Here is a 12,117-nt window from a genome sequence, read left to right on the forward strand (position 1 = left end):
ATATTATGGTAGTGCGAGGGGTTTTAGCGAGGGCATAGGCCTAGCAGGTGGATTAGCGTCCTCTCTGCAAATCAGATTCCATCCCCAGGAAGCAGCAGAAATGCGTTTTTGCCGGGGGTCAAGCTGCAGGCTAGGCCTTTTCATTCTGGGAATCTCCTACCCTCTCCCCCTCCCCACCCCTTTAAAAATGTGCAGCCCTATTCCGACTGGCTGTTGCTAGGAAACGGATCCTGGCGCCAGCCGGAAGTAACTCGGTCTGACAGGTTGGTCCCGCCCCTTCCGTCGCATCCCTAGCCTGTGGGCGGAGTCAGGGTCGGAAGGCGGGATCGAGGGGGCGGGCAGTTCTAGGAGGTCACGGGGTAGAGCGGGGCTTTGCGGCTGGCTTCTGGGAGTGGAGGAAACGAAACCGAACCTGGGTTCAGAGCGAGGAGGAGGGAGGATTAGGGAAGGATGCTCCGCGGGTAGGGAGCTTCCGGACCGAGACCCTTTGGGCTGGGCGGAGGTGGCTGAGGCTGCTGCGGCGGGGACCTCGCGCTCTTCCCTCCCGCCCCGGCTCCGGTGAGGGACGCGCGGGGCCCGGGGCTGAGGGGCGCGTGCCGCACCTAGCGGGTGGGAGCGGGGATCCCGGCGCGTGCCCGAGCGAGGCTCTCCAGCCCCTCCCCACTCCCTCCCCCCGGGGTACGCTGTGGGCTGTGCGCTCGGAGCCTTCGGGGTTTAGCGGTCCCGCGGAGGGAGGGTTGCAGGTGCATGTGTTGAGGTTTTGGTTTCGCTTTTTGTTCGCCATCTCGTTTCGCCGCCCCGTTCCTGGCCTGGAATAGTTTCGTTTTCCGGACAGCCCCTTGATGTCTCCGGCGGAGTCCCCGGGAGCGGGGTGGGGAAGGTGTCCGTGGGCGTGGGGACGTGGTCACGAGGACGGGGCCCCGGTCCGTGCTTTCGGCGTCCGCCGAACCATCCCCTGGGGGAAGGAGGTGAAGCCGCAGCGTCAAAAAGTCATAAAATGAATTTCTTCATTTTATTAGCAAGATGAAGTATGCGTGACCTGAGGCAAATCCCATGCCTCTCTCTGAGCCCGCTCCTCCTATTTAAAAAGATGGTAATGATACCTGTAAGTGTCCCAGGGTTGTGGTGAGGTGCATAGGACAGTGCATGCAAAGTACCTTACCAGTGTTGATATCATATGGAAGATTTTGCTCCAGGTGCTGTGAGAGCCACGAAAATGAATAATTGGGCAATAAGATTTGCAAAGCACTTTCCTCACTGTAACCCTCTGAGAGGTAAGGGCAAGTATTCCCCCATTTTATTGATGTTAAAGAGACTCCGAGGAGTTGACAACTGTGGTCATACAGCTACAGGGTTCTCTTCATTCCAGACCTGCCCTTCGTTAAACCTGCCCCTTCTCACCTCCCTGAAAAAAACAAAACTCCTTTTAACAAATTTAGTCCTCTTTTTAGTCCTTGCTGGTTCTGTATGTATGTATGTATAGTCCAGTGGGAGAAATTAGACTGCACAAATAAACCTGTCAGATTTAAATCTAGGATCCAGTGACATTAAATGGTTATAATTATATAATTATATGATTAATCATATAGTAATTATATATGTAATATACATAATATATAATAATTATATCACACACAATATATAATATTAATTACATGATTATATAATTAACATATAATTATATAATTAATTAGAGGTAAGATGTGACAGTGCCTTATGAGTTAAAAGGCAGGAGATAAGACAGCTGAGCAATATGGAATGCTTCATTGATTTGCACCTTCTGATAACTGTAACTTTCAGTTTCTAGTAGAACAAATTCATTCTCTGTATAGTTTTATTTGCTAGGAAATGAAACTTAAGCAGTGATGTGATCACATGACATTAGTTTTTTAGGTGACTGTCCTTCCTTTTCATTCTTCCTCTTCTTTGCAAACTTTCTAGGGGGAAAGCTGCTCTTCCTTGAGATCTTTCTGCTGTAACATGAAGTGTCCTAAATGTCACTTCATCTCCAAAGATGAAGCTCCCAAGGTCTGCAGTCACTGTGCCTCTTATTTCGTTCCTTCCAACTCAGAGAGTAAGTTCAAATAGGTATTGTGATTGGGGTGGTCTGGAATGTGCTAAGGATTGAAGTGGTTGAATAGTGGCATGAAAGTGTAATTCCAGCCTTTTTTTTTTTTTTTTAACGTTTTGTTTAGAACATCTGGTCTGAACATGTACTACTGTGCATTAATCTAGAACTCAGGACTGAGAATTATTTTGGATGGATAAATTCTATTGTAACAAAGTTTCATGGTTCATATCTTGCAACTGATTATAGAAAAAAACCTTTTTTTTCTCTTAACAGTTTTAATCTTTGGAAAGAACTGATTTACTGTCCAAATTATTTGAATCTTTGGGTAGTTCCTTAAAGCAACACTTTTCAGTTTCATTTGTCTTTTATCTCCTGGTACTAGAAACCAAAAGAAAACATTATATTTGAGCAAAGCTGTACATAATGCTCATTATTTAGGAAAAGGACGTTTCCCCAGGAAAGGGCTTTTGTGAAAAGTCCTGAAAAGTCAGTCAGATTCAGATGGGCATTAACCCTTCCTGGTTTGCCTCAAAGGGGTATAGCGAATTCAATCAACAAACATTTACTGTGTGCCAGGTACTATAAATTAAAATAAAATTAATTAAAATAAAAAAATAGGCTTTGTGGTAATTGAGCCCTCAGTCAAAAATAGGTTCTTAGTTGTAGGAACCCATCAAGTCATTTCTAAATTCCTAAATGTACGAGAGAGCTTACCAGGTGAGGGGAGATAAATGGATCAATTAGAGAGGATTGTGTGTTTGAATAGATATATATGCATATGGATACTCACATATACATATATTCACATATACATATATACATATACATATATATACATATATACATATATACATATGAACACACAGCTTCACTTTAAAAAAAATTGGGTCCAAATTTGTTATCAAATAGTAGGAGTATAAGCTGATTGAATTACTAAATTGTTCTTTTATAACAATGATAGTAGCTGATGACTGACATTTATATAGTGCTTACTGTGCTTTGCAAATATTATTTCATTTGATCCTCACAACAATCCTGGAAGGTAGATGCCAAGTTGTCCGTTTTAGAGTTGAGGAAACTGAAGGAAACAGAGGTTAAGTAAGTTGCTGAAGATTGTAGAACTTGTAAGTGGCAAAAACAGACCTTGAACTCCAAACCCAGTAGTGTTTTTGCTGTCTCAGTAAAAAGAGTGGTAATTAAATCCCTGCTCTCTCAGGAATTTACTGTTATCATCTTTGATACTGGAACAATATGAATGTGACCTGCTACTTTAATACAACTAAGTCCTTAGTAATATAGTCAGAGGAAGGCAACCAGGATTGTGAAGGGCCTCAAAATTATGCAGTTTGATAGTTTAAAGGAAATGGGGGTGTTTCTTCTGTAGAAGAAAAGATAGGAGAGCTATTTTTTTTGTATTTGAAGCTTTGTCATATGGAAGAGGAATTAGGTATAGCTGGATGTTGCATTGAGTAGAGTATGAACTTGGAGTCAGGAAGACCCATGTCAGATACTCACTAGCATTATGATCCTGGACAGATCACTTCTCAGCTTCAGTTTCCTCATCTGTTAAAATAGATTTAATAATACCTTCTTCATAGTGTTGTTGTGAAGACCAGATGATTTAATGCATATAGAAAACTTTGTAAACTTTATGAATACCAGGTATTACTATTATCATCATCATCATTACTAGACTTGTTTGCTTGGCTCTATAGAGTAGAACTAGAAATATTTGGAAGTTACAAAGAGGGAGATTTTGCCTTAATGTTAAAAAAAACCCAAAACTTTCTTTTTAGTTGAGCAAAGTTATCCCCAAGGAGGGTGGGCTGCTTCAGGACAGAGCAGTTTTTCTCTTTTGGTAGAAGCCTTAAAACAAAGGCTGGATAAGTACTTACTGTAGATTCTTTCTTGTTCTAGTGTAGGTTGAGCTAAATGGCCACCGAGATCCCTTTTGTTTCTGAGAATGTTTCACATTTTATGACTTAATGAATAAAAGGAAAGATTAGTGTTTTGGTGATAAAATGATATCTCTAGCCAACTTCCTGGCTAAGGCCATTGTGAAATAAAATTTAAAGGTCAGAGAGGTTTCTTATGAGCTTGCTAAGTAATCATATCTGCCTCTTGTTCCTCTTTCCATTTTTATTTTTCAGATTGAACTCGTTGGAGTCTATGCCTGTTAGTGGCATTGCTAGGTCAAAGGGTATGAATAGTTTAATGATTTCTCTTAAATAATTCCAAATTGTTTTCTAGCAAGGTTAGATAATTTGTACTTCTATGAACATTGGATTAGTATATGCCTGTCTTCTCATTAGCTCCATCAACACTGACTAGTTTCATTTTGCCATCATCTTTCAAAGGATTTAAGAGGAACTCACAAGATCATTAGAAAAGACTCTGATGTTGGGAAAGACTGAAGGCAAAGGGAAAAGGGAATGGCTGAGGATGAGTTGGATAGATAGTGTCATGGAAGCAATGAATATGAACTTGGACTTTGAGAGATATTGGAGGTTAGAAGGGCCTGGCATGCTATGGTCCATGGGGTCATGAAGAGTCAGACATGATTGAACAACAAACAATACAAAGCTTTAATGTGCATTTCTCTTATTTTGTCATTTGGAACAACCTTTCATGTGGTTGTTGATAGCTTACGTCTTTCAAAACTCCTTATTCATGTATATGACCGTTTATTTATTGGGGCTCAGTTCTATTTCTGGAATATTTCTAAAACATGTACCATTTTCTCTTTTCTCATTGCCAGCACCTTAGCCTCTTATAACCATCAGATTGGACACAGCGAATGGGATATTTCCTCTGTAGATGACTGTTATCCCTGATTAGAAAGCATTTTGCTCAGTAGAAGTTGATTCAAGATTGTGAATGCTGCTATTCTTTTACAAAGGGCTCTGATTTCCTTGAATAAAATGAACTGTATTGTATATAGTTGAATATTTTATGAATATTTGTAGGAATGGGTACCTTAACTTGGGAAGATCCAAGAAAAGTCTAGAAATGGGTTTTGGGGGTGGGGATAAGGGAGATTAAAATTGAGTGGTTCACGTGATCTAGAGAAGAATGGGAAAAGTTGGGCTTTCTCAGTTCAACTCAACCAATGTTCTTGGTACTAGGGGATTCAAAGATAAGAAGTAAGGCATAGTCTCTGTTTCAAAGAAGTGGATAAATGTAGTCAAAGGAAGTAAGACCCATGTAATAAGTGATTATACTATATGAGAGATTATAATAATACCAAATCCACAAATAACTATAACACAAAATAAATACTACAATCATAGACATAGTAGGTGTTGAATTAATTGAACTGATGGGTGTACCATAGAAGTATTAAATGCTTAGAGAGATTGAAAACTGCCTGTGAGATACTTTTATGGAAAAACTTGAATGCTTTATGGAGGAGATAGGATTAGAATTGAGCCTTGAAGGAGAAGTAGGGTTTTTGCTGGTGAAGATGGAGAAGCATGGGGAAGGGTACCTTCTGTCTGTTGCTTTTATTTGACCCTCAGATGTTGAGCATAAAGTCTAATCTAACAGTGTTAACTTTTCAAATACTTGAAAAGAATATAATTTTTTTCTCTTCTTCAGGCTAAACATCCCTAGTCCTTTAACGGATGGTTATATGTCATGTTATAAGTTCTTTTCCTAAGATAGGCTCTCTAACTTATCTAGGTCCTTCCTAAAACATAGCATCTGGAAGTAAATACAGTTTTTCCGGTTAGGGTAGAGTGCAGTAGGGCTAACATCTTCCTTGTTTTGAACTCTGTGCTTTTCTTTTTGTTTAAAAAGGAAGCTTTTCCCCTTCTGTTTGTCTTGATGCTACCTGAGGTGGTATTAGCTTTGTTTGTCTATTTCTGTTGAATAAAACTAAGCTTGCAGTTCTCTAAAACTGCTAAACCTTTGTCTTCCAAACTTTGTGATCCTATACTTATTTCATTGATTTAAAAGCAAAAATAAATGTAGGACTTAGTTTTTGTAATTTGTAGATGAAACTTCATGTTATTAGATTTGGCCCAGTGTTGTAGCTTATTTGGGATCTCAGCTCTGTTGTCCATTATTTTAGCTCTCCCTTCTAGCTTAGTATCACCTGCAAAAGTGAACAGCATGGGGGGCAGAACCAAGATGGTGGAGTAGAAAGATGGACCTGTAGAGGCTCCCCCCCATAGCCCATAAAATACCTGTAAAAAATGACTCTAAACAAATTCCAGAGCAGCAGAAGGCACAAAATGACAGAGTGAAAGAGATTTCTAGCCCAAGACAGCCTGGAAGGCCGACACACACTATCACACTGGGCTTAGAGTGGAGCTGTGCTGCGTGGCAGGTACAGGATCAAGCAGGCTTGAGGGCACCACCGCAGCAACAGTTCCCAGATTGCTCAACCTACAAACACAAAGACAGCTTCAAAGGTCAGTGAGAAAGCTCTCTCATCTGGGTGAGAAGGGAATGCTATCTGACCCCACTGGGAGCAGCAACTGTAGCAGCAGGGTCCATTTTTGGAGCCCTTAGCCTAAAGACCCTGGGGGAATTGAGCCATTGATCTGATGTCAGCCCTGAGTGGCAGCCCTGGGGTGAGGAGGAGGAGTGCTGCCTTGGTGGAGCTGGTGGAAGCTCTGGACAGGGAATCCTACAGGCAGATCCTGGGCAGAACAAGAGTGCTTGTGGTTGCTCCCAAACCAGAGGGCAGGCCAGAAGAGGAGTCCCTTAATTTTGCCACCTTGGAGGAACTAAGAACTTAGAGGTTCCAAGAGACCCTCCTCTTGAAAAAGGACTCAAAAGTCAAGTAACTGGCTGGGAAAATGCCCCCAAAAAAGAAAAAAAAGACTATAGAAGGCTGCTTTCTTGATGAACAGGTATTTTCTTCCATCCTTTTGGATGAGGAAGAACAATGCATACCATCAGAGGAAGACCTGAAAGTCAAGGCTTCTGCATCCAAAACCTCCAAAATAAATATGCAGTGGTCTCAGGCCATGGAAGAGCTCAAAAAGGATTTTGAAAATCAAGCAAGAGAGGTGGGGGAAAAATTGGGAAGAGAAATGAGAGCAATGCAAGAAAATCTTGAAAAGCAAATGACCAGCTTGCTGTAGGAGACCCAAAAAAATTCTGAAGAAAAATAACACCTTTAAAAATATCCTAACTCAATTGGCAAAAGAGGTTCAAAAAGCCAATGAGAAGAATGCTTTAAAAAGCAGAATTAGCCAAATGGAAAAGGAGGTTCAAAAGCTCACTGAAGAAAATAGTTCTTTAAAAATTAGAATGGAGCAGATGGAAGCTAATGACTTTGAGAAACCAAGAAATTACAAAACAAAACCAAAAAAAATGAAAAAATGGAAGATAATGTGGAATATCTCATAGGAAAAACAATTGACATGGCAAATAGATCCAGGAGAGACAATTAAAAAATTATGGGAGTACCTGAAAGCCATGATCAAAAAAAGAACCTAGACATTACCTTTCATGAAATTATCAAGGAAAACTACCCTGATATGCTAGAACCAGATGGTAAAATAAATATTGAAAGAATCCATAGATCACCTCCTAAAAGAGATCCAAAAAGAGAAACTCCTAAGAATATTGTAGTCAAATTCCAGAATTCTCAAGTCAAGGAGAAAATATTGCAAGGAACTAGAAAGAAGCAATTCAAGTATTGTGAAAATACAATCAGGATAACACATGATCTAGCAGCTTCTACGTTAAGGGATTGAAGGGCTTGGAGGAACTAGGATTCAAACCAAGAATCACCTACCCAGCAAAACTTGAGTATAATCCTTCAGGGGAAAAAAATGGTCATTCATTGATGTAGAGCATTCTTGATAACAAGACAAGAGCTGAATAGAAAATTTGACTTTCAAACACAATCAAGAGAAGCATGAAAAGATAAATAGGAAAGAGAAATCATAATGGACTTACTAAAGTCAAACTCTTTACATTCCTGCATGGAAAGATAATATTTGTAACTCTTGAAACTTTTCTCAGTATTTGGGTAGTTGGAGGGATTATACACATACACCTATGGACAGAGAGCACCGGGTGAGTTGAATAGTAAAGGATGATATCTAAGAGAGGAATATATTGGGAGGAAAAAGGGAGAAATGGAATGGGGCAAATTATCTCTCATAAAAGAGGCAAGGAAAAGCTTTTTCAATGGAGGGGAAAAGGGGGGAGGTTAGAGGGAAAAAGTGAAACTTACTCTCATCACATTTAACTTAAGGAGGGAATAACATACACAATTTGGTATGAAAATCTATCTTACACTACAGGAAAGTAGGGGAGAAGGGGATCAGTGGGGTGGGGGGGATGATAGAAGAGAGGACAAATGGGAAGAGGGAGTAATTAGAAGTAAACACTTGGGGAGGGACAAGGTCAAAAAAGAGAATAGAATAAATGGGGGGCAAAATATGATGGAGGGAAATATAGTTAGTCTTACAAAGCATGACTGTTAGGGAAGTCTTTTGCAAAACTACACATATGTAGCCTATGTTGAATTGCTTGCCTCCTTAGTGAGGATGGGTGGGGAGGGAGGAAGGGAGAGAAGTTGGAATTCAAAGTTGTAGGAACGAATGTTGAGAATTGTTTTTGCAGACAACTGGGAAATAAGAAATAAAGGTAATGGAGTGTAGAAATCTATCTTGCCATAAAAGAAAAGAGAGAAGATGGGGATAAGGGAATGGTGGATCTGTGTGACAAAAAGAGGGCAGATTGGGGGAATGGGTAATGAGAATGCAAGGCATTTTGGGGTGGGGGGAGGAGAATTGGGGAGAAAATTTGGAACTCAATTTTGTGGAAATGAGTGTTGAAAACTAAAAATAAATAAACATTTTAAAAAAGTGAGCAGCATGCTATCTATGCCTTCATTTAATTCAGCAATAAAACTTGAACAGATCAGGATTGAGCATGGACTTCTATGTAAATATTGCTTTATGTCCTGTCATTCAGTTCTGAATCTACCTAACATCTAACATTTCTGTCTCCTTGTCCAGTCTCTGGAATGCCTTGTTGAAATAAAGGTATACTATATCTGAGGGATACTCCTGATCTTATACCAATTTAGTAACCTCATCAAAAAGATAGTCAAGGTCCTGTATCTTCTTTCATCTACCTTTTTCTCCGGGTATAACTTTAGGTTTCTCTCCTTTGTTTCTTTTAGTCCTTGACTTTTCCTGTTAACCTCAGAGCTTTTGTGTTCCTGAAATTATTAATATAGCATTACCTCAATACTTTTGAGATCCTCTTTCTTTATCTACTTTAGTTTTAGCTATCTATCTTTTAAAAGTATCAACTGTATGAGTTTACTGTGTATTGACATCAGTTCTTTAGACCATTCATCTCCTTTCCTATCTAACCAGAATTGAAAAAGGAGGTTCCTTTAATTTATTAAATAATATTTGATGAAATAAGGTAGGGGATTTGAGATTCATTGATGAAATTGCGAAGCATGTTGAAATTTTATTGAGGAAATAGACAAACATACCCCTTTGGATATGGATTCCTCAAGAGCTAAGAATGATTAAATTAAATGAGAATGAATCAGATAGTAACCTAGGGGTAATTTACAAGTGAGATTGGTGATCCAGATCAAGTCAAGTCAACAAACATTTATTAAGCATTTATTATGTATCTGTATAAGGTTAATGGGATATAGAATCTTCCCTGCCCATTAATTGGCCTCACATGGAGCCCTGGCACAACCAATTAGGCTCTGGGTCACAGGGATTCCTATACCTTTCTGATTAAGTGCTGATTTCAAAGCTTCTCAACACTTACGCCTAGTCTTTGATTGCAAACAGTATATATATTGTATGGCTTGGAGGGAGGTGCTTGTGGAGAGAGGTATGGATGGAGAGAGAAACGGGTTGATGGAGGAACTTGCCTAGGGAGTTTGCTTTCAGGGAGGTTTGATGGAAAAAACATTTGAGATGTCAGCGCATCCTGGATTGGTGATGAGTACCTTGCTAAATCTTTTCTTCGTATCCCCATAGCGATGTTTTAAATAAATATTTTTGTTTGGTTTTGGATGAAGAGAGTTCATTGTATTTTGCTAACCAACCCTGGAAATACATGTGTATATTCATAGCAGCTGTTATTATAGGTTGGCGTTACAATGAGGCATCATATTAAGTGTTGGTTATACAAAGAAAGGCAAAATCATTCTGTTCTCAGGGAGCTTGCAATCTAATGGGAGGAGACAACATGCAAATAGCCATATACAAACACAATATTTGCAGATCAGTTTGGAGGGAAGGCACTACCATTAAGTAGAACTGGAAAAGAACTCTGTTATACATGAGGGGAAGGGTTGACCTTATTAATTTGGCTCCATATATGTATTTTTATATCCATTTATGTCTCTATATGTTGTTTCCTCAAGTAAAATATAAGTTCCTTGAGGGCAGGGATTTCTTTTTTTGTCTTTATAACTCCAGTATCTCATACATGGCATAGCACATAGCTGCTTACTAAGTGCTTCCTTGATTGATAGAAGATGGCATTCTTGGTTAGCCAGTGAAAATTTTATATTGAGAGTTTTCCTTAACTAATTTTATTTCCCTATCATAATTTGCCTCTCCCTTTTATAGAGAACGGCGAATCCCAGCTAACTTTGGAAGTGGAAACAGAATGTGGAAAAGAACTTAAAGGTGAAGATGCTCTTCCTTTGGCAATGGATACTGGTGAACGTTTACCTGATGGAAATAAGGATAAGGTAATGTCCACTCAGATTTTATATGAACTACACAAAAAGTGAGTATGATTCTACTGTGTTCTGTAAAGACTTTTGGCTTATCTCCAGAGAGCCCCTTATATTTTTCCATTTATACTTTCTTGGTAAGCTCATTCACTGATTTGGTTTCTTTATTTCAAAAATAATTTTATTATCTTTTTAACATTCAGTTTCAATGAAATTTGAGTTCTGAATTCTCTTCTTCTCATTTCTTCCCCACCCATTGAGAAGGCAAGCAGTATATCAGTTATACATGTGAAATCACACAAAATATATTTACATCTATTCCAGTTTTTCCATATTTCCATATGCCATGCTGCAGAAAAACCAAAACAAAACATGGAAAATAAAATGAAAAAAATTGATCTTCATTCTCTACTCAGAGGTCATCAATTCTGTCTTTGGAAGTATGTAGCATTTTTCGTGATTGTGATTTTAGTATTTCTGCTGTAGCAAAGTGACTGCTGTCTGTGCTCAAAATGTAGGCTCTTCTCTCTAGAAGAGAGGAGAAAAAGGCACAGGGAATGCCTTTGCTCTCCAGGTAAGGATCAGAAGAGGTAGAGGGGAATCCTGACCATTGTCAGAGATTGGAGGATAGAAGGTATCTTAGGGAATTAGAAGATTCCTGAATATTTGTAGCTGTACAAAATGTGAAGCTCTCACAGAATAGGAAAGAAATGGATGCTCTGAGAAGCAAACAACTGCTTGATGTGGAACTGTAGGTGCCAGTAGGTGAAAAGATCATCTAGTAAGGACTAAAAGAAGAAACTAGTAGTGGTTGTTGGTCATTCCCTACTGAACCACTCATTTATTTACAACAGAATGGTTCTTTGTTCTCTGCATTTTCCTGACAGTAATCTCTCCAGTTCTAATAACTGTTCCTTCCTGGTCTCTGTTGATCATCATCAGTATTGTACTCTAACTGTAGGTATATGCTCAAGGATCTGTCCGGGACCCACCGTGTCCTCTCTTTTTATTTTCTTATTTGATGACCTCCTCAGTTTTTATAGGTTTAAATACCATCTCTATTTAGATGATTCCCACTTTTATATATTTAGCTTTAGTCTTTTTTCTGAGCTTAGTCCCACATCACTAACTACCTATTTTAAACTGAATGCTCTTTGTAGGTATCTCAAATGCAGAGTGTCTAAAATAAATCTCATTATCTTTTCCCCAAAACCTATTCTTTTTAATTTCTTTCTTTCTGTTAAGGGCACCCCCATACTTCCATTTACTCAAGTTTACAAGCTTAATGTCATCCTCAACTCCTCACTCTCATTCACCCCATTTATATAGTTAGCTGCTAAATCTTGGTCATTTC

The 12,117-nt window shown here is 39.1% G+C and overlaps 1 protein-coding gene across 4 annotated transcripts in view; it reads left to right on the forward strand.

The window, feature by feature from the left end:
- The first annotated feature begins 297 nt into the window (after window positions 1-297).
- Window positions 298-12,117, forward strand: part of RNF213 (ring finger protein 213) — a 162,195-nt gene continuing 150,375 nt past the window's right edge. For 2 of the 4 annotated variants that reach the window (XM_072645241.1, XM_072645243.1), the window contains exons 1-3: window positions 298-558; window positions 1,942-2,074; window positions 10,654-10,778. In XM_072645241.1, coding sequence (XP_072501342.1) covers window positions 1,981-2,074; window positions 10,654-10,778 — 219 coding nt within the window. In that variant the 5' untranslated portion in view covers window positions 298-558; window positions 1,942-1,980. The remainder of the gene's footprint in view (window positions 559-1,941; window positions 2,075-10,653; window positions 10,779-12,117) is intronic. The other 2 variants (XM_072645242.1, XM_072645244.1) reach the window with 2 other exon arrangements.

Source organism: Notamacropus eugenii, chromosome 2, assembly GCF_028372415.1.
Source record: "Notamacropus eugenii isolate mMacEug1 chromosome 2, mMacEug1.pri_v2, whole genome shotgun sequence".
Classification (NCBI taxonomy): Eukaryota; Metazoa; Chordata; class Mammalia; order Diprotodontia; family Macropodidae; genus Notamacropus; species Notamacropus eugenii.